Here is a 20,591-nt window from a genome sequence, read left to right on the forward strand (position 1 = left end):
ATTCTAAGAAGGATTGTGAAATGAAACCATTTTGGTGCTGTGTGGGTACCATTTATATGTTTTATAAATAAAAAATAGTGTGCTGCATGGGCCCCCAACAAGACAGGCCTCTATGATGCAAGACTTCCTTATCAATATGCGACGCTTAGTTTCAACATCTCCATTCACAGAATGTTTCCTTATTATGTGCGCAAAGTGTACTGAACCTTCTGTTTATTTTATCCCACCTGAAATAACGTGCTCAATGCAGTCGATCTTTGCTTCTTTATTGTTTGTATGTGGTTATTTTTCAAAACTCAATAAACATTTTTTTTAAAGTGTTGATAAATAAAACATATCAATGTGAGCAATAGGTATAGGAATCTGCTGAACATCAAATATAAATTCAATGTGTTTGGGGGTGCAGTTTATGGTTTAAAGCGGAAATTCTAAATATCATTTTCAGATTTAAATTTTCATTCGTATCTCTTATTTCTAAAACCAATCTAATGGTTTGCTAATTTGGCATATTGTTAGTTCTTGATCACAACTCCCCACCACGACCACTTTATTTCAGTGTAAAAATAACAGTGTGAACAGAGGGGAACGTCTATCATACTTTCCTTTTGAAGCACAGATTCAGCAGTGATAATGGTTTTCTCTCTCCCCCCCCCCTTCTTTTTACAGTGCAAATTCAATTAGTAGCATTAAGCATTTGTTCAGGCTTTTGTTTACCAGTGGCAGTTTGTCAGTAGTTATAAGTAGAGTTCCATCTGCCAGTTAAACTCCATTGTAAATTGAGGTAGAAATTAGCAGTTCACTTTTAGAGGGAGGTGGCGAGGCAGTTCAAATGAATACGTGAACTAAAATTGTATGTGAATGTATTCCAGGATGATTTGTTGCTGTGCACGCTTACCGTGCACAGGGAAATGACAGTGTGGTGAGAGCAGCACACATGGTGACTCCGGCTCCGTTTTCAAACCTAAGAGACAGAAGAATGTGCTGCTGAATATAAGGGAGGCAGGATGTCATGCTCAGTGAGAGGTAAACAGAAGATGCTAGACGCCTTTGCCTTATTCTGCAAACGCTCTCCTTAAAACTACTCCGTATTGCTTTCCAGCTTATTCTCCTCTGCTCTGCCTCTCTCTTTCTCTCCCCCATTGTTCTCTCTCTTTTTCTTGTCTTTGATGCACATACGTTGTCACATTCCATTGACTCTCCCCTCTTCTCTGTTCTTACACTCACGCCTAGTGGTGCTTTAAGCCAGAGCTAGCAGCCTCTCGGGCGAGTTTTAGTCATGTGTGAAGCTCAGTTTGATCGAGCGCTCCTTTTCTGCCGTTTCACTCTTGCAAAAGATTAATAGGTGGCGTCACATTGCTCCCCTGCTCCTTCCCGCAGGAGGGACTTAAAAAGGACAACAAAAACTAATCACTTTCGATAAGAATTTTCTCGGAAAGGGGGACTTAGCCGTGCAATCTGCGAGCGGTGCCAAGGACTGGGAAGGCTAGAGATGCTTCATACTGCTAACAAGGGAAGGAAGGCTTCCACCGAGGCAGGTAAGAAGTGCCTGCCTGCATCGGAGGGTTTGGTGGAGTCGCTTAATCCAAGCTGTAGATTTTAATCATTTTGCACCCAAAGAAGGCATCTTTAGTGGCAGATGGCAAGGATCTTGTGCGGGCTTTCTTTTGTTTGTGATGTTAAGTACCTGTAGTAATGTTGATGAATTGGAGCGTGATACGAATTCAATTGCAAATGGGCTTGTGTGGCAGCTGCATTTGCAAGGAATGCTTTTCTTTGCTTTTTTATATTCAGTGTGGACAGAACGCAAATGCTGCTCTAGTGAAAGGCAGGACTTTGGCAGAAGGTTAAATTCAGTGCTTAAGGAAATCTCAAGGTGCAATTCCAGTTCCTCAGCTTGCAATCTTGCAGGTAGAAGGCGTTCTGCCGTTTGTAGCACAATTAATCTTTAGTGCTTTCCGGTAGGCATTTGTTCTAACTGTGCTTGGTCAGTTGAGGCTAGATGGTGGCAATGGTATGTTTGTCCAGCATCGCAGTTAAATGAGAAGAGCCCTTCCAAAGTGTTATGCAGTCCATTGCATGCTATAGACACAAAGCATGTAATAAATAGGCACCAAGAATCATCTTCTGTGAAACGGGTTATCAAACTACCTAAATAGTATCCAGATTTAGTAAGCAATCACCACATTAGAATAGTAGTTTAATGTCAGCTGTCAAATGGAGTTAACTCTGAAAGTGCTGCCTACAAGTGCACCTGGATTATAATAAAGGACTTCCTGTATAGCAGCTACACAGAAAGAGGCTAATTATCAGTCGGAAGGTCTGAACTTTGGATTGGTGAATGGGAAATGCAATTATGTACCATACAACAGCTCTGGCTTTCATAGTTAGGCCCTTAATTTTTTTTAAGGAAAGAGCATAGGTAGGATAGAAGGGCTGAAAGTAATATCACAATTAAATTTAACAGCTGCATGCTGTTTAATTGCTTTTTAAAGTTCACAGCTGCCAGGATGTTTAGCAGTTTGGAAGTCCTTGCTTAAAGTCATTATCTGTATTTTGCAGTGTGTGTGTGTGTGTGTAAGTAAAATAGTTTTTAGTGTAAGGCTACTCCCAAGTTGATAGACAACTGTATTATTCTATCTGCAGTTGATGCATTCTTTTTCTGCCCCTCCTTTCCCCTAAGGTCTAGATATATTTAACTCCTTAACTAAAAGGAGGAACATTTAAATTCAGTCGAGCTATTGTTAAGATTGGTATAATCTTATTATTGCAATAGAATATACAAAAACTTACAGTAGTGCTTTTCCATGATATAAATATAATTTGAATGTAGACAATAGTATAGAAACAAGAATAATGAAAAATAGTATTGTAAACAAAATATGACTGCCTTCTGTTCCCATATACTTGAAAATACATCCTCAGTTATTTTGCAACATAAAAATTACAGACTTTACAAGACATGTAAAAGTGAACCACAGTGCCTCTGTTAATAGAATTGAACCCCCAGGGAGTATGGTTCCTCATCAGTGTATAGAAATGTAGGTGCATACTCCCATTGCATGGTAGCTGTTTGTATGAAACCTGCCATTTAAAACAAACAAATGAAGAAGTGCAATATAGAACTGGTAGAACATATAAAATCAAATTCATTGCCAAATATTCAAAGTTGTACGTAGCTTATTGCACTTTAAACCTCTGGAAGGTATGTGATGCAGCAGTACCTGTTTTAATTTTTTAAGCTAATATGTTAAAAGCCAGTTCAATTTTGCTTCTGTGTCTCCTTGTGTCAGATGAAATACAGCTAAATAATATTGGATATGATTTTGAATATCAATTGTGGAAGAAATTCAAAGAATCTGAGATTCTGTTATGCAGAACCGAGTCTTTAAAAATGTTTTATACTGTAATGATAGTTAATAAAACAAAAACTAACCTGCAATAAGCAATGCATATTCCATACCACTCAAAAGACAAATGTGAAAGACTAATACTTCTAACATTGGTACTTTAAGCCCAATGGCAATAGTAAAGCCTCTGTTTCCAAACCAAATTTCAGTTCATTCATAGCTCTCTCCTCCCCCACCCTTTTTGGCAGATGCTAACTTGCTTCTTCTAAACATTAACAGTGTGATTAATATGAATTGAAGCATTTTACAGATAATCCAGTAGATGCTGCTGTAGAGCAAAGGAAGCATCATTTTATTTGTTGGGGGAGAAAGGAAGAGAGAGCAGTGCAATGGGAATATAAAAGCTCAAGAAAAAATCTTAAACATTGCTGATACTGCGTATGCAGGCTGCTGATTGAAGAGTAATGTGAGATCATTACATTTTCATACCATTCTATAGGGTGTTATTAAAACTGCAGCCACACATACTGGAATTATCACAGTTCTGCTAGGCACATAGCACGTCTGCTATTTTAAATTGTAAAATCAGTTTACTGTACATTACTATGCAGAACATTTCATCACTGAATACTAAAGCCCTTTAACATGCAAATTTTCTAAGGGGAAGAGCTGAAATGGCACACTCTTAAAAGAATAATGCCCAGATTCATTATAAAAATGTGCACTGGTTGCCAATGCCAAGTAAAATATTAAGAAATTAAAAACCTGCAGCCCTTAAATTAATAGAAATAAAATGCACTGACAGTTGTCTTCCTGGTGACTAGTCGGTGCTTAACAGAGTAATCTGTAAAAGAATCAGAAAGTTTAAATTGCTAATTGAAAAAGATCCATATCCATGAGTATTAAAAATCACACTATAATATTTTCAGTGGAGTTAGAAACACAAAAGCTGGATTTTGCAGTGAAAAAAGAGTAATGCAAGTAGACAGAAAGGAAATTTGTGTATTGCATACTGTAGTGCCCTATGGTGCAACTCCTCCTTGTACTAGTAATCAGTAATAACATGACAAAGCAAACCCAGAGAGTTTTGCTATACAGCCACTTACTGATGCAATTTCAGGCAACCACTGACCTCTATCTGTGGGAATATTTATTTTTGGCAACTATCACCAAGCCATCAGGTTTAAAATAGTGAGGAATTATTTTAAATATAGAACAGTTGCAGGATATTTACAATATAACAATAAGTTGCTTTTCTAAGCCACACTTTGTGATTCCTAGCTCTATGTAGTTAACAGCTTTCAAAAACTTATTGGATTCAAGTATTTAGCTTAATAAGTTGTTGAATCACACATACCATCTTCTTGATTGTGCATATATACTCAGGCCTTTATTATTTTATTATACTAGATTTAAACTTAATATTGAAATTATTTCATAAGTCTTATTTTAAAGTGTGCACATTGTTGATAGGTGTATTACAAACATTAAGATTGTTTAGCTATCTTTTTATATTAGCTCTGCGAGACCTTTCTAATAACTCTGGATCTTCATATGCACAATTGCAGGGGCCTAGTTTTATTTTTTTTAGCTGTTAATGATTCAACTTGTGTATGGACAGTAAGCACATTTGTATTCAGTCTGTGTTTAGGTTGAAGTAAAAGTTTAGTTTGTTATACAAACATATATAGAGATTACCTTTTTGTAACTTCACACATTATAGAAGAATGTGGCAAGCAGATTTCTTGTGTTAGAATAGAAAGTACTGGTACTTTCATGTGCTTTACATTCAGATGGTTTTGTTACTTCAAAATGATAATGTTGTTCTCTTCTTGAACCTGCCCTACATTTAATTAAATTAGGGTAAAAGTTAAAATTATTTTTCAATTATTGGCATGAAAACCTGATTTTTTTTTTATTTGCATACTTAGTTTTCTCATAAAATAAAGGGAATAAAATCAAGGCCTCAAAATAGTTATTTTATTTTTTATAAAACAGGTCAAAATGTATCAGGAATTATATATCTGTAATATAGCTGTTACTTTCTGTCATTCATGTTAATTCTCACCGAGTGTAAATTCTATATGTAACATAGATGAATTGGAATCTATGTACATAATGTCCCTGATACTGCTCTGTACCCACTTGTACAAGTGGGGGTTCCCCATAGATTGTGCTGTATGATTTTATACAGGTCTGGTGCTTATATTTATATTGTCACATAATGCCTTAGGAAGAATGCTGCTCATATCACACACACTGAACACAATGGCTTTTAAAAATGAAGATTTATAAAGCAACTCTTCAAGGATTTTTTTCTCCTTAAAAGTTTGATATAAGCTTATAAAGCTTTTATTTAAAAGCTTGATAATCTGGGGAGTGTCTTTGTGTCTGTGAAAGGTTTGGACATCCAAGTGTGGTGCTCTTTAAGGGTTTTAAGATTCAATTAATATTTTCAATTTGTACTACTCTCACTAAAACTTCTGTATGCATCTCACCGCTTTTCATAGGACATGTAAAATTTACAAGAATTTATTGACCTTTTTCTTATAACAACATATACCCACACCCACACCTACAATTAAACAAATACAAAACAAATACACTGATAAAACAAATACAAACAGTGTCAAGTTTTCTTGTTGCATCTTTTCTTTAAAAAGAAAATTTCTATTTCCATATCTTGACCATTGACTTCCCCTGCCCTTTCTCCTTCGAGTTCATATCCTTAATCTATTTTATAACCATTTCTCCTGAAATTCAAATTCAATTATATAGTTACACACAATTATATATTCAACATTTAACTAACAATGCATCATCGTAGTAATATCTCATCATAATTCTTCTTCCATTAAAATCTTCACCAATCATTTATATCATATCTATCTCTTCTATCCTTTAAACTGCTGCTAATAACATAGTAACTCAAAATATCTCCTTTCATATTCAAACAAAAAATAAAACAGAAAGATTGTTGACAGTATTCACCCTCCGATTTCAAAATTCCATGACAGGCTACTTCAAATTTTACTTAGTGTTTCACCCCACACCCCCTCTGTCCATTATTCTTCTCCTGGTGGCATCAACACTGAATTTCCCTGTGGCTTCCCTCTCCAAGCGTCCACAGATCCAGGCACAGTCCCAAACTCTCCTTGCCACGAGCTCCAGGATGTCCATCTCGTCGTCTCTCAGCTTCTCCGGTTCTTTGTAGCATTCCTTTTCTTCTTGTAAAAACCATAATTCTCTGTCCCTGGCCCCCGAGCTCACACCTCGGGGACTGGATATAACAAATCTTACCGTCGCCTTGGGACTGCCACCCCCAAAAGGCGAGTTTCTTCTCCGAAGTAGCTCACTCATTTCTCTCCATCTTCCCAGACACCCTCTCAGCTCTTTGGCAAGACTTTCTTCCAAAGTATTAAAAGTTTTAAAAGCCTCCTCTGTGGGCAATTGGTTCTCTTTCAGACCCCCACACAAGACTTTGACTTTCCTGTACAGCAGTTCCACCTTCAAAGCAGTGAGCCTCTGTTCGTCCGTTAGTCCAGAGTTCAGTACCAGTTCAAGGACGAAGCCCAGCATACTGGTAGAGGGGGAGGAAGTGGGTATCAAATTTCTACTCCTGCCTCTCTGTTCATCGCCATTTTCCTAAACTGGAGCGCAGATACCGCAACTTTAAATGGAGATATTTTCCACTAATTTACTTCCCAAGAAAAAAGTTTGCCAGTCTCATGTATCAATTTTAAGCACATTGTAGCAGTCCTGTAGCAGCAGTTGCTCAAATTGGTTAGCTTCTTTAACTCGAAGGGAAGAAGGCAGGCTGCCTTTCTCCTTCCCCCCGGATCGTTCCAAAAGCTCGATTTCTGGTCAAATTAGTTACTCACGGCCACCGGGTTCCTTTGGCTCCATTCTTCAAAGGTAGAACTAAGACGCTCACCGCGGGCTTTGTCGCCGCATTTGCATCCCGGTTGGGGCATATCCCCGTAAGCCCGGCTCCGTTGTCCCTTCACCCCCACTCCCCCTTTACAGGGGGGGCAAGGGAAGGGTTCGGAGCCTCCGTGGGCGCAGCCGGGGAGCCCAGGGTGCGGGACGCTCTTCCCGCACCCCAACCGGAGCCCCGCTTTGCGGTTGCGGGGCTCCTAACCCCCGGGATGGATCGGGCGCCTCGCAGCCGAAGCAGCCCCGACCACCCGCTATGGCGTCGCCAGCCGGAAGCCATAGGACATGTAAAATTTACATCATGCATTACAGTGCTCAGTATGATGTAAAATGCTGTAACAACCTGATGCAAAGTGAAGTATTATGAAACCCAGAACTAATGGATGTCAGCCTTATACAATATCTGCACCTGTTATTTTAACCGCGAAAAATCCTATGAATTATTTTTGTTTTCTTGTGGTACTGGTGTTTTTATCAGTGTTGAACAATGCATTGGTAAGATTGCAGAGCATTGCAGTGGGAATTTATTGATAAGGCTTGCAAGTGTTCAGAATTTGCACTCATATTTGTATCAACAGACATCTGTAATGCATTTTAATCGAAAAATTCCATCTATATAATTCGTCATATATAAAGACATACCATATGTATGTGAGAACGTATGGGTAGAAATATAGTCTGTTGTTTAGTACAAGGGTAGAAATATAATCTGACCTACATTCCCAAATATTTATGGGTATCAAACTTCACTTAGGCAAGATTTTCTTATGGGCATGCCATCGAATCTCTTACTTGACATATCTTACTGTTTTTCTTAGGTCAATAACTGACATCACACTGGGAGGGTCTTTCCGCAGATGCTATCAAAGCATCAGCGCAGAAACTAGTATCTTACCATGTCCAAAAAGCAGTGACACCCACTTGTTATATATCACACATGCATTCATTTTATTCAGATAATATTTCATACTTTGTAATGATATTTAATACAATATAAGAATACTTTAATTCTTAAGTGTGTGAAACATAATTTGAATTGTGAGTAAAGTCAAATAACTTTCTAAACAATTCAACAGCTTAATGCTTATCTCCCACTTTGGAAAATGTAAGATATGCTCACATGCTTCCCATAATAGTCTCACATTGCTGCCAATATAGAAAAGAAATAAGTGTTGGCTTGCCTAAGTGTATTTAGGAAACAATGAAATGTGTGTGTATTACTTCATATTTATAGTGTGTAAATGTATGCTTAGATCCTTTTGATCTAGCATTTACATTGTGTATCTAGCACACATACACAAATGTGTGCATATCTATATCTATATATATTTATATAATCACACAGTCTCTAGAGGTCAGTAGAATGTAAGGAATGGGCAGTTTTTCTGCTTTTTCAGTGAGGCCTGGAGAGTCCATAGACTAATTCTCTTCATCTTAGAAACAATAAATAAACTGTAATTATATATTTAAAAAATGAAGTTCAGAATGACCATACTGAAATAGAATAATATCTGTTCATGTTACAGAAATAAATTTAATCTATTTGTTTTAGGGATGTGCCTGATAAATTTTCATATTTGTAGACAGGATTTTACAGAAACATAGATTCTTATAACTTATAGTTTAGTATCTTGTTATTTTTTACACTTCTTAGTTGGCTTTTAGAATTAATTGGGTTAAATTGTTGGGATAACAAGTTTTGGAATAACAGAAGTTGAGAAAGATCTTTTTAGTACTTCGAAAAACTACTCATAGAGTATGTGGGAAATGTCACTACTGAATTGATTTCTTATTTGCTTTATTTCATGGGCACAGTGGGCATGCAATTGTATCATTGTATATTTTATGCTACAACAGCTCTTTGTGATAGGTTGAGCTGACTTAACAAAGGGATTCCACGGCTGAGCAGGGTTTTGACCTGGAGTTTGCCACATCCTTGTGTAATAAATGGGGGTGAGTTTGCTCAACTCGCTTGACATGTTGAGAAAATAGTTTTGTAGAATAACATAGTAAAACCTCATTTCATGGACAAGCTTTTGAGACAGCAAAGCACAGATTTAGAAAAATAATCAGATTCAGAATTTCTGTAGTGATATCCTGAGCAGTGCAGGGAAGGCATCATTCTTTCTTAGCTCTACGATCCAGATCCTTGTGTTGTTGGACATCGATGGTAGCATTCTCTCATCAGAACCAGGGCAAGTAAGTATGATATAAATCTGTTGTCTCCAAAATAGAATGGTGCCAAACATGATGAACCTGAAAAGTAGATATATATTAAAGACAATATTAAAGACAATATTTTTTAAATCAACATGTAATTAAAACTGGTTGATAGCTCTTCTTAGTTAAAAGTTGTGTTATAATTTCTAACTGTAGTTGCCACCTTCTATTTCCCAAAGTCCTTCCTAAAATAAAAATGTAATGGGTTCAATTCTTAGTCCTCAACTATATTAGCAGTATCTCTGAAACTGGCTATTACAGACAGAAAATGCTGCATTTACTGCTCAGTGGAATAAAGTGGCAAGAACTCACTAATGTTGGAAGAGTTGTGATTAGCACTCTACACAATATGACCCTTATTGTTCTGTAAACAGATAATCAATAGAATATACTTCTGTTAAACCTGTCAATATCTAAATCAACGAGGCAGGCCATTTTAGCAGTAGCATCTACATCAATTAATCTACAAAAGTCCTATAATTGCAGTATGTCATCTCTTGAGGAAATAGAGGGAGTTGCATGCCTTTTAAAAAAATTAATAGAGCAATGTAAAAAGGTAATGAGATGATCATTTAAGCAATATGAAGGATATATATGTGCAGTTTTCTTTCTCAGCTCCTGGTGTCCTTGATGTCAAGTTTGGCAGCCATGACATTTCACTGTGGGTGGCCTTATTTTTTTCATTTTCACACATCTTTTCAGTTAACAAATTACCTTACGATAAGCATTTTAAGTTACCGTATTTTCTGGCGTATAAGACAACTTTTTAACCCAGGAAAATCTTCTCAAAAGTCGGGGATCGTCTTATACGCCGGGTGTCGTCTTATAGGCACTGGCGGAGGAAGCCGGGGTGCTTTGGGGGGCTTTGCTAGCATCACTTTTAGCTTCCAGGACTGTCCGTGTTTCCCCTAGGGGAGCTGAAGGAGAGTCCAGCCGGGAGGAGAGCGAGGGAAGCGGGTGGGCATTGGGCAGCTGAAGACAGCACCAGGCTTACCGGAGAGCAGGCAGAAGAAGAGGCTCGTGAAGACGTACAAGCCCTCTTCCCCTCAGCAGCCTCTGTGATTTGTATGCCCTGTCCTTTTGAATGAAGCTCGGCTGCTAAACTCCCTGTTAGCTTGGCTGGATTAAATACACGCGGTTTTGCAACTCTGCTTTGCAGCCTCAGGGCTCCATTTAGGGATCGCAGCCTTTTCTCTCTTACTGCCTTTCGAGTAAACCAGGCAGCATACTTCGTCCTAGTGCCCCCACTACTTTTCTGACCTGGAAGCTAAAAGCTAAAAGGCGGCTCCTTGAAGCGGCATCTCAGAGGCAGTACTTGCATGTCATAAGCATTTGAATTAAAATTACCATATCGAAATCAAATCTGATGTTTTTTTAATTTTTATTTGGTGTGCGTTGGAAGAGTATCCCAAACTCTATATTTTAACTGGAAAAGTTGGGGGTCGTCTTATACGCCCAGTCGTCTTATACGCCAGAAAATACGGTATCTGTTTTTAACAATTTATGCTTATCTAACCATGTTGAGAACAGTTTACAGCAAATTTGCCAAATATGCCTCACAAACAGCTGAATGGTCTTGTTTCGTGTCATATTTTATTACATACAGTGGTACCTTGGTTGTTGAACTTAATCCGTTCTGGGAGTCCATTAGACTCCCGGAACCGTTGGAAAACCAAGGTGCGGCTTCTAATTGGCTGCAGGAACTTCCCGCAGTCAAGTGGAAGCTGCGTCGGAAGTTCGGTTTCCCAAAAAAGTTTGCAAACTGGGTTTGCGGCGTTCAATAGCCGATTTGTTCGGGAGCCAAGCCGTTCGAGTAGTTTTGTTTGGGAGACCATTTTGTTGATGGAACGCACATATCAAGGATGCCAGTGTTTCTGCTCCTAATTTCCATAGCATCCTTTAAATGAATAATTCACTGCAACGTTTGAACATGACATTATATATTATTGAACTAATCTGAGAGCAAAAAGTTCTGAGGACCATGAGATTTAGGAGTCAGGACCTTATGATAATGACAAAACTATCTTATGAATTGAAATATTAATCTGGGAAGGGAAAACATGGATGTCCTTTCTTGCTTTATGCTGCAGCCAGGACACCACAACATACAAGGTTGCATCTGTACTTGGGCATGTTTAGAGTAGACCCACTGGAATTAATGGGACTTGCTAGCCACGATCAGTTTCAGAAGGTGTAGTGGAGCTGTACCATTCGCTTTCTGTCCGTATGCTTTGCTGCTGCCTACGGAGAAAACGGGGACAGGGTGAGATGGCAGTGAGGGTGGAGCCAGTCCAAAGCTCCTGCCAGTACATTTGTGCTGTGCTGACTTCACCACCTGCTTCTGCTTCCTCAGTCCCACTATGCAGCAGCAACACAAATAGATGAAGGGCAGCCATAAATAATATGTATTTATTTATCTGCCTTTTTTTTCTTTCTGTATTATTTTATTCTGGTTTTACAATAATTTGCTTTTAATGTCATATAAAAATGAAAAAGTTTAAATTAAAGATTAAACATTAGGCAAAGAATAGATGACAGCATTTGTCTTAAAATTATAATAGTAGTAATAGTAGTTGTGGTAAAAATCATAAACACGTGATGAATAGAATAGAATATCTCCTTTGCAGAAACCATGGCATCTTTCTTAGTCTAAGTACCCTGAAATGATAGTAATAAGCAATGTCACAGCAAATAATAAATTATTTCACACACACACCCCTTGTGCATACACTATGAAAAGCGGGCTCAGAAAGCTCAGGTTAGGTTTGCTATCTTGACTATGGATGAGGATTAGTTAACATTAAATTGGTAATTGTTGGACTTCTGAAGAAGGATGCAACATCTTCAGCAGGAGCTTATTAAACTGTAAAATATGGATTGCCTTTACCCTAATGGCCTCTGAATCCTATTACCATCCCATTAGAGAGTGTGGGATTTTAGTAATTCTGTTGTTGTTTCCAGTGGGCAGTGAATATAATGGGGGAGGGCAGGGGTTAATGCAATTCATCTCTTTTAATACTTGTAACTCTGAGTCCCTTATCACTCTGTGTGGTTTCATTAGCTTTCTTTTTATTATTTTTTAATGCCAAGAGACTTTTTTCAAGCACCTCCAGAAAGAAACCTCATGCTTTCCTAACTTATCTATACTTTGTAAACAGAATAGAAATGAATAAGTTGGTATGTCAACACTTTACAAAATAGGCTGCAGCTTAGAAGTGTTTTAAATTACTGTTATTATGCCAAGAACAGTACTGAAACACTACTTCAGTCAATACTATTATTATATTATTATTCATTTAGATTGTATTGGAATCCACCCTGTTCCAAAACAGTTTTAAATTCATAAGAACCATAGAAGTTAAATTGTGTTTTTGGTTGCTTAGTATATTTTACATGTATTGTAGTATGATATTTATCAAAGTGTCATCAAGCTGTTGCCAAGTTTTGTGTTTTCAGTAGTGTTCTCATACCCTTCTTTCAAGAAAGTAACTGATAAACTGAAGACAACAGTCATTCAGGGTTGACGTCTCCTTTCTTTGTTTGGGTTGAATGTGGATTGTTGCAACTATATGGAAATGCATATAATACTGTAGTGAATTTTGCATGGTTTGCTCGACAGCTGTGGGCTAGATGTCCACAAAGGCCTCCTTTTAATTTTAAGACATTCATGATTGATAGTTTCAAGCTGTCATTGTTAGATCAGTTATAGCAAAAAGGGTGCCAGTGTAGATTTTGCAAGAGATCATACCTGATGCTATGTGTATGTTTATCAAACTGTGTAGACTAAGGCTTGTCAACCTGGTCCCTACCGCCCACTAGTGGGTGTTTCAGGATTCTAGGTGGGTGCTAGGGGGTTCTACGGCACAAGCTGAAACCTCCTTCCATCAAGCACTGGTGGGCGGTAAGGAAATTTTACCACCAAGAAAGATGCATTAGTGGGTGGTAGGTATAAAAAGGTTGACTACCCCTGGTGTAGACATTGTCAAAATATGTTTTATAAATAATAAGCTTATTGGTTTTAGATAACTAGAATTTCTTGAAGCAATTCAGTGCCCACCCCATGAAGAACTACTTGATTTAGTGAACATGCCCTGTGCTAGGTTAAAAAAAAAAAAAGGATTGTGGAGAAAGCTCATACTTTTTCTGAAATCTGGTATTAGGCAAAAGTTTGGGGGTCTCATGCATTACATTGTAAATTGTAAGGCCAGCTGAGCACTCATCTGTGGTTAAAGGAAATAATGTGCCAAAGCAATAAAATTATCGAGCGAAAGAAAGAAGGAAGTAGCATAAGATTAGTGTTTAAATGTCTAATGATTGATACATCCAGTACATGATCTCCAGCTGTTCTCATGGAAGGAAATAGCTCCACATTTTACATAGAAGAAAATGCACAATATACAGTTAGATAAAGTACTACATAGCAAACTTGAGTAAACTCTTTTAAACCCCTAAACTATCACCAGTTCTATACTAATACATTGTTAACCAGCATTTATTTGCTCTGTGTTGAAACTGTAGTCAGTGAAGCTTGCATTTCCAGCACAAGAAAGTGATGGGTGAACACCACAATTCTTTACTTTTCCCGGATGATCCTTATTTTTATTGTCTACAGATTGGGAGGGTAGACCCCATGTCTTGCATGCAAAAGGTCCCAAATTCAACTCCCAGCATCTCCTGGTAGAATTGTGAAAAGTCACACATCTAAAACCCTGGTAAGCCACTGCTGATCCGTGTTTATAATACTGAGCTAGGTAGCCCAACTTCTTATGTTCTTAGGATAGTGATCTTGACCTGTCCATAGCTTCCCTGAGTAATTCAAGCCCCTTCGCCACGACAAGGCAGTGATCCCGGAAGGTTGGTTGCTGACCTTGAGCCAGACATCCTGGAGAGTGAAGTCAAATGGGCCTTAGAAAGCCTTGCTAACAACAAGGCCAGTGGAAGTGATGATATTCCAGCTGAACTATTTAAAATTTTAAAAGATGATGCTGTCAAGGTGCTACACTCAATATGCCAGCAAGTTTGGAAAACTCAGCAGTGGCCAGAGGATTGGAGAAGATCAGTCTACATCCCAATCCCAAAGAAGGGCAGTGCCAAAGAATGCTCCAACTACCGCACAATTGCACTCATTTCACACGCTAGCAAGGTTATGCTTAAAATTCTACAAGGCAGGCTTAAGCAGTATGTGGACCGAGAACTCCCAGAAGTGCAAGCTGGATTTCGAAGGGGCAGAGGAACCAGAGACCAAATTGCAAACATGCGCTGGATTATGGAGAAAGCTAGAGAGTTCCAGAAAAACATCTACTTCTGCTTCATTGACTATGCAAAAGCATTTGACTGTGTTGACCACAGCAAACTATGGCAAGTGCTTAAAGAAATGGGAGTGCCTGATCACCTCATCCGTCTCCTGAGAAATCTCTATGTGGGACAAGAAGCTACAGTTAGAACTGGATATGGAATAACTGATTGGTTCAAAATTGGGAAAGGAGTACGACAAGGCTGTATATTGTCTCCCTGCTTATTTAACTTATATGCAGAATTCATCATGCGAAAGGCTGGGCTGGATGAATCCCAAACCGAAATTAAGATTGCCGGAAAAAATATCAACAACCTCAGATATGCTGATGATACAAGCTTGATGGCAGAAAGTGAGGAGGAATTAAAGAACCTTTTGATGAGGGTGAAAGAGGAGAGCGCAAAATATGGTCTGAAGCTCAACATCAAGAAAACTAAGATCACGGCCACTGGTCCCATCACCTCCTGGCAAATAGAAGGGGAAGAATTGGAGGCAGTGAGAGATTTCACTTTCTTGGGTTCCATGATCACTGCAGATGGTGACAACAGTCACGAAATTAGAAGACACCTGCTTCTTGGGAGAAAAGCAATGACAAACCTAGACAGCATCTTAAAAAGCAAAGACATCACCTTGCCGACAAAGGTCCGTTAGTTAAAGCTATGGTTTTCCCAGTAGTAATGTATGGAAGTGAGAGTGGGACCATAAAGAAGGCTGATCGCCGAAGAATTGATGCTTTTGAATTATGGTGCTGGAGGAGACTCCTGAGAGTCCCATGGACTGCAAGAAGATCAAACCTATCCATTCTTAAAGAAATCAGCCCTGAGTGCTCACTAGAAAGACAGATCCTGAAGTTGAGGCTCCAGTACTTTGGCCACCTCATGAGAAGAGAAGACTCCCTAGAAAAGACCCTGATGTTGGGAAAGATGGAGGGCACAAGGAGAAGGGGACGACAGAGGATGAGATGGTTGGACAGTGTTCTCGAAGCTACTAACATGAGTTTGGCCAAACTGCGAGAGGCAGTGAAGGATAGGCGTGCCTGGCGTGCTCTGGTCCATGGGGTCACGAAGAGTCGGACACGACTGAACGACTGAACAACAACAAAAGGATAGTGATGGGGAGAGCCGAATTATCAGTGTTCATAACTGTTTAGATTGAATGCAGATCATGTTTTCAACATGTTTTACATGTCTTTGAAAATTTGAAGTTTTCATGCATAGTGACATGGTTCTGTTATTCAAAAGAGATGACTTTAGGACAGAAATAGGTTTAATTATACTTAAGATACAATTCTTATAACGTATGAAGACTGTGGGAATGTTTAGGAGTGTGGATGAGTATATATTATTTATATATCTCAATCCCAGCTTGTGTGAGCAAGCTCCAAACTTAGCAGAGTTCACATTCCCTTTTAAAACACAGCAAAAAACGTTTGCATAGGCTTGCTTAAGCCAGCTATATTCCTGGTATATTCCCCTTGTTCCCTCTTAAAAGTAGAAAGACACAATACTGATTATAAGATATAAAAGGAGTTTACTTACAGACATCCGTGAGTTACAGTACATGCTTCAAGGAGGCAGACAAACTTAGATAAATGTATTTACATGCAGTGAAGCTGCTTCCATGAGGGAACAGGCTTCACCTCTGCTTCTCTCAGCTGCAGGCTGAGAGAGAGCATGCTGCTTCTTCAAAGGATGAGGCAAAATGGAGAGTGATCTTTGGGATGTTGTTCCCAGGTAAGACCACACCTACTTCTGGTTCCTGTAACTCAGTCCAGGTAAGCAGGAAGTTAAGCCTGGAGGACTGAGTTACCTTCATGTCCTCTCTAGGAGTGTTGTGTTTGGCTGCTCTGTGTTTACATCCCACAAAGACCTCAACTTTTTCGATTTTATTTTCTATGTGTATAAATTTAGAGAAAAAGAATGGTATCATTTCCTGAAACCCACCTTTCTTACATTGTCGTTGGCTTTTGATTATTTGTGCCAAATACAGGAAGCATATGTTGCACTACTATATTTATGACTATCAAGAATGTCGAAAGCAGTGACTCACACACTGAAAGCACAAGCAAAAGGTATACACAAGTCCAACTTCAAGTGTTAATAATATACACTAACACAAGAAATTAAACTTTCTCCTATTATTAACATCCAAATAGCCTCTCAGTCATACTTTTGTCTTCTTTCACTCACACTTCAAAAATAAAGTGAGGGGATCTGTGTGAAATAAGACGAGGAAAGGTATAGGTTTATAGAGTAAAGAGCATAATCAGTCATTATTTGCACACAACAAGGAATACAGATTTCAGTCACTTATGAAATCACTTATGAAATCAACAAAATTATTCTAACTTAAACTCTTTGAACTTTTAATTTATTATTAAAGACAGAAGATCTTGCCTTCTGAACAAATGCTATCCTGCTAAATTATTGTCATCCTTTGTATCATTTGCTCTTGTTGTTCCTGTGCCCAGAAGTTCCAGTTAGGATCTTCTGCAGCATGTTTCTTAATGTTTCTGGCATATCCTGCTGTTATGATATGACTCATGCTGTGCATGAAGCCAGCTGCTATACTTGGTTGCCTCCTTAATGCGCTGGTACCCACTTTGTTTTCAACAACTGTAATCCTATCAGTGAACCTATCAGAGCAAGAAATAAAACTCTTTTTTTGTTTTGTTACCTTGAATTACCCACTAATTGGGGGTGGAGGATTGCTTATTTTTTGGCATCAATACTATTGCCTGGCAGCATAAATGCTAGTTACACATAATTTTGCAGAATGCTTTAGGAAATTAATAAGAAAGACGTGACTTCAGTAAAACATTAATTCTATTTATAATTGACAGAATTGCTGCTCAGTAATGGGAGTTCAGTACATTACAGAGAAGTCCATAATAAGTGTTTCAGTTAATAACAGAATATATGAATGGTCATGTCAAGACAAATGGTATATGTTGCTAGTGTTGAGTAAAATCCATATACTGTACGTTTCTGAAACTGGTTGAACAGCATGATTTTATCAAGCAGCTGTAGGTATGATGGTGCGGTAATAACTGAAGTAGCATTATTTATTATTAAGCAAATTCATTTATTAACTTATTATTTAAATGAGATAATAAATTGGAGTGTTATCCTTCAAAGCTTTAGGGTTGACTGTACAATATTCTTTGAATACATAGAGACAGACAAGCTCCTTGAATGAAACGATAAAGTTAAAATAACATTTGGCAAAACTATTCCTTATAAACCTATAGAAGTCATTTTTAAAGGACATGGTCCCTCCCTATATTTGAAATTGTAAGACAATGGTTATGTACAGTTATTTGAGCTTGAAAATGTTTTATTAAAATATAGAACAATTGATAACTGTGTACAGGCTGTAACTGGATGAGTGAGCAACATGCTCCTGCATGCTGCCAAATAACTCTCACTGTGCTTCTCCCCTTTCATGAGCAAAAACAACAGACCATGAATCTGGACTTACCATGATATCCAAGCCAGCACTTGTGGTTTATTTTCCCTAAACAAACCACAGTTGGGAAGCCAAGAACAAACCTTAGCTTCATATTGTAGTTTGTTTGGAGAGAGATGGAGAGAGACAAGCCACAAGCTCCTGTTCAGACATCACAGTAAGCCAAGGCTTATAGATGGTTGCTCTCACTCATACTAGAGGAGTCACACAGTAGAACTGATTCAGCAGCATGCACTAGCAAGCTGATTATGGAAGGTCCGTGGCTGCGATGTCGCCTGATTGTGCCTGTAATAACTTGTTTCTAGCATGCAGCATGGATTTCTTATATCCCCTTGCTTTTATATACATGTTTGACGTGTTTCTGTTTTTACATGAAAAGTTCTGATTTTATTTGAAAACAGATAAACAAATAATTATTAATTGCTAAAATAAATCCTCTATCTCTTTCAAATTGGTACAAGATTTTCATGTGATAAAAAGAAGTGACAAGTTCCCCTTCCTATTAAAACATAGCACAAGGATCTTATTCCAGTGTTGGAATGTATGGAGTTCATAGAGCATGTAAAATTATTATTTTAAACTCTTAACTAAATAGAGAAGCAAATAATTGTATTGTATGGTACGGACTTCTCTTCTGTATAAATCTAGAAATTGTGTGATGTTCAATAAGCTGACAGCTTAAAAATAATTTAATATTTTGTTATCAATATACAGTATAATATTAGGGAATGGTTCTCTAATTTTAGAACTTGAAGATGGCTGGTTCTTTTACATTAATAATTGCCCAGAAAATTAAAGGGCAGAATAGAAAGCTGTTTCCACTGGTGTCTTCTATAACTCCCCATTGACATCACTAGATGTAGATTTAGGTCCTTTACAGAGGTGAGTTTTTTTGTTTTGTTTTTAAGACAGAAGGATAGACATTCCTGTGTACTAGAATAATAATTGAATGCTTTCTGAACCCTTGCAATTTTCTTCTTTCAGTGTTTCAATATATTATTTACAATTAAATTATTCTAAAATATAGGATATGCACTTCTGAGAAAAATCCCCCCAGTATGAATATAAATGAAGAATTGTGTCTACAAATTATCATACGGATTATTTACTAAGAGAGTGAAAAAGCCTGCTTAGATAGTCAGAGCTGTTTTTACAGTAACTGAAAAAGTATATGATTGTAGTTCAGTGGTGTACACTGGACAACCAAAGAGACTATATTCAGTTTGCAATGGTTTTTCTTCCCCCTTAGTCCAGTCTCACTTCCAGAACTCTTTGTGGCAACAAAACTGCAGATTTAGTTTCTGTAGCTTTGATACCTGCATGCCCAGTTCTTGTAGATACTTTTCTATTCATGGAGCTCAAGGATATGGACAGGATTCTTAGAGGCTTACTTCATGCATTCTCAACAATGGTCCTTATTGGTTTATAAAAGTGGGACTAGCTGTGGTCAATGTTACTCTAAGAGAGGAAGCTCTTTTATCAGGCCTAAAATAAGCACTGGCAAAGCTGTTGTTAAAGAAAGACCTTCCAGCACATCCCGTTTCGCTGCTTGAGGTGAAATGCTGCCCTGCTACTGTTTCCTGTGCTGCCACTGCTGGTGGAGAAGTGCTGCAGGCATTGATACTAATTTTGGGTGAGATCACGGCAATATCACACAAGATCTCACACTCTCAAGAACTCATGTGTTTTTGGTGAGATCTTGCTGGAAATATCCGTCAATTCTGGCACCACTTTTCCTCCAGTGACAGAGACAGTGGGGCAGATGGGGCACAACTTTGGCTAACCTTTGTTAGAATCATAGAATCATAGAGTTGGAAGAGACCACAAGGGCTATCCAGTCCAACCCCCTGCCAAGCAGGAAACACCATCAAAGCATTCCTGACAGATGGCTGTCAAGCCTCTGCTTAAAGACCTCCAAAGAAGGAGACTCCACCACACTCCTTGGCAGCAAATTCCACTGTCGAACAGCTCTTACTGTCAGGAAGTTCTTCCTAATGTTTAGGTGGAATCTTCTTTCTTGAAGCTTGAATCCATTGCCCCGTGTCCGCTTCTCTGGAGCAGCAGAAAACAACCTTTCTCCCTCCTCTATATGACATCCTTTTATATATTTGAACATGGCTATCATATCACCCCTTACCTTCTCTTCTCCAAGCTAAACATACCCAGCCCCCTAAGCCGTTCCTCATAATGCATCGTTTCCAGGCCTTTGACCATTTTGGTTGCCCTCCTCTGGACATGTTCCAGCTTGTCAGTATCCTTCTTGAACTGTGGTGCCCAGAACTGGACACAGTATTCCAGGTGAGGTCTGACTAGAGCGGAATACAGTG

The 20,591-nt window shown here is 38.4% G+C and overlaps 1 protein-coding gene across 2 annotated transcripts in view; it reads left to right on the top strand.

Moving 5' to 3' along the window:
- Positions 1–900: 900 nt before the first annotated feature.
- LOC117041261 (teneurin-2) overlaps positions 901–20,591 on the top strand; it is a 479,562-nt gene continuing 459,871 nt past the window's right edge. Inside the window, exon 1 of one of the 2 annotated variants that reach the window (XM_033139834.1) lies at positions 901–1,023. In XM_033139834.1, the coding sequence (XP_032995725.1) occupies positions 1,005–1,023 (19 nt within the window). In that variant the 5' untranslated portion in view covers positions 901–1,004. Of the gene's footprint in view, positions 1,024–1,067; positions 1,536–20,591 lie in introns of those variants that run through there. The other variant, XM_033139833.1, reaches the window with a different exon arrangement.

Source organism: Lacerta agilis, chromosome 2 (genome assembly GCF_009819535.1).
Source record: "Lacerta agilis isolate rLacAgi1 chromosome 2, rLacAgi1.pri, whole genome shotgun sequence".
In the NCBI taxonomy this organism is placed as follows: Eukaryota; Metazoa; Chordata; class Lepidosauria; order Squamata; family Lacertidae; genus Lacerta; species Lacerta agilis.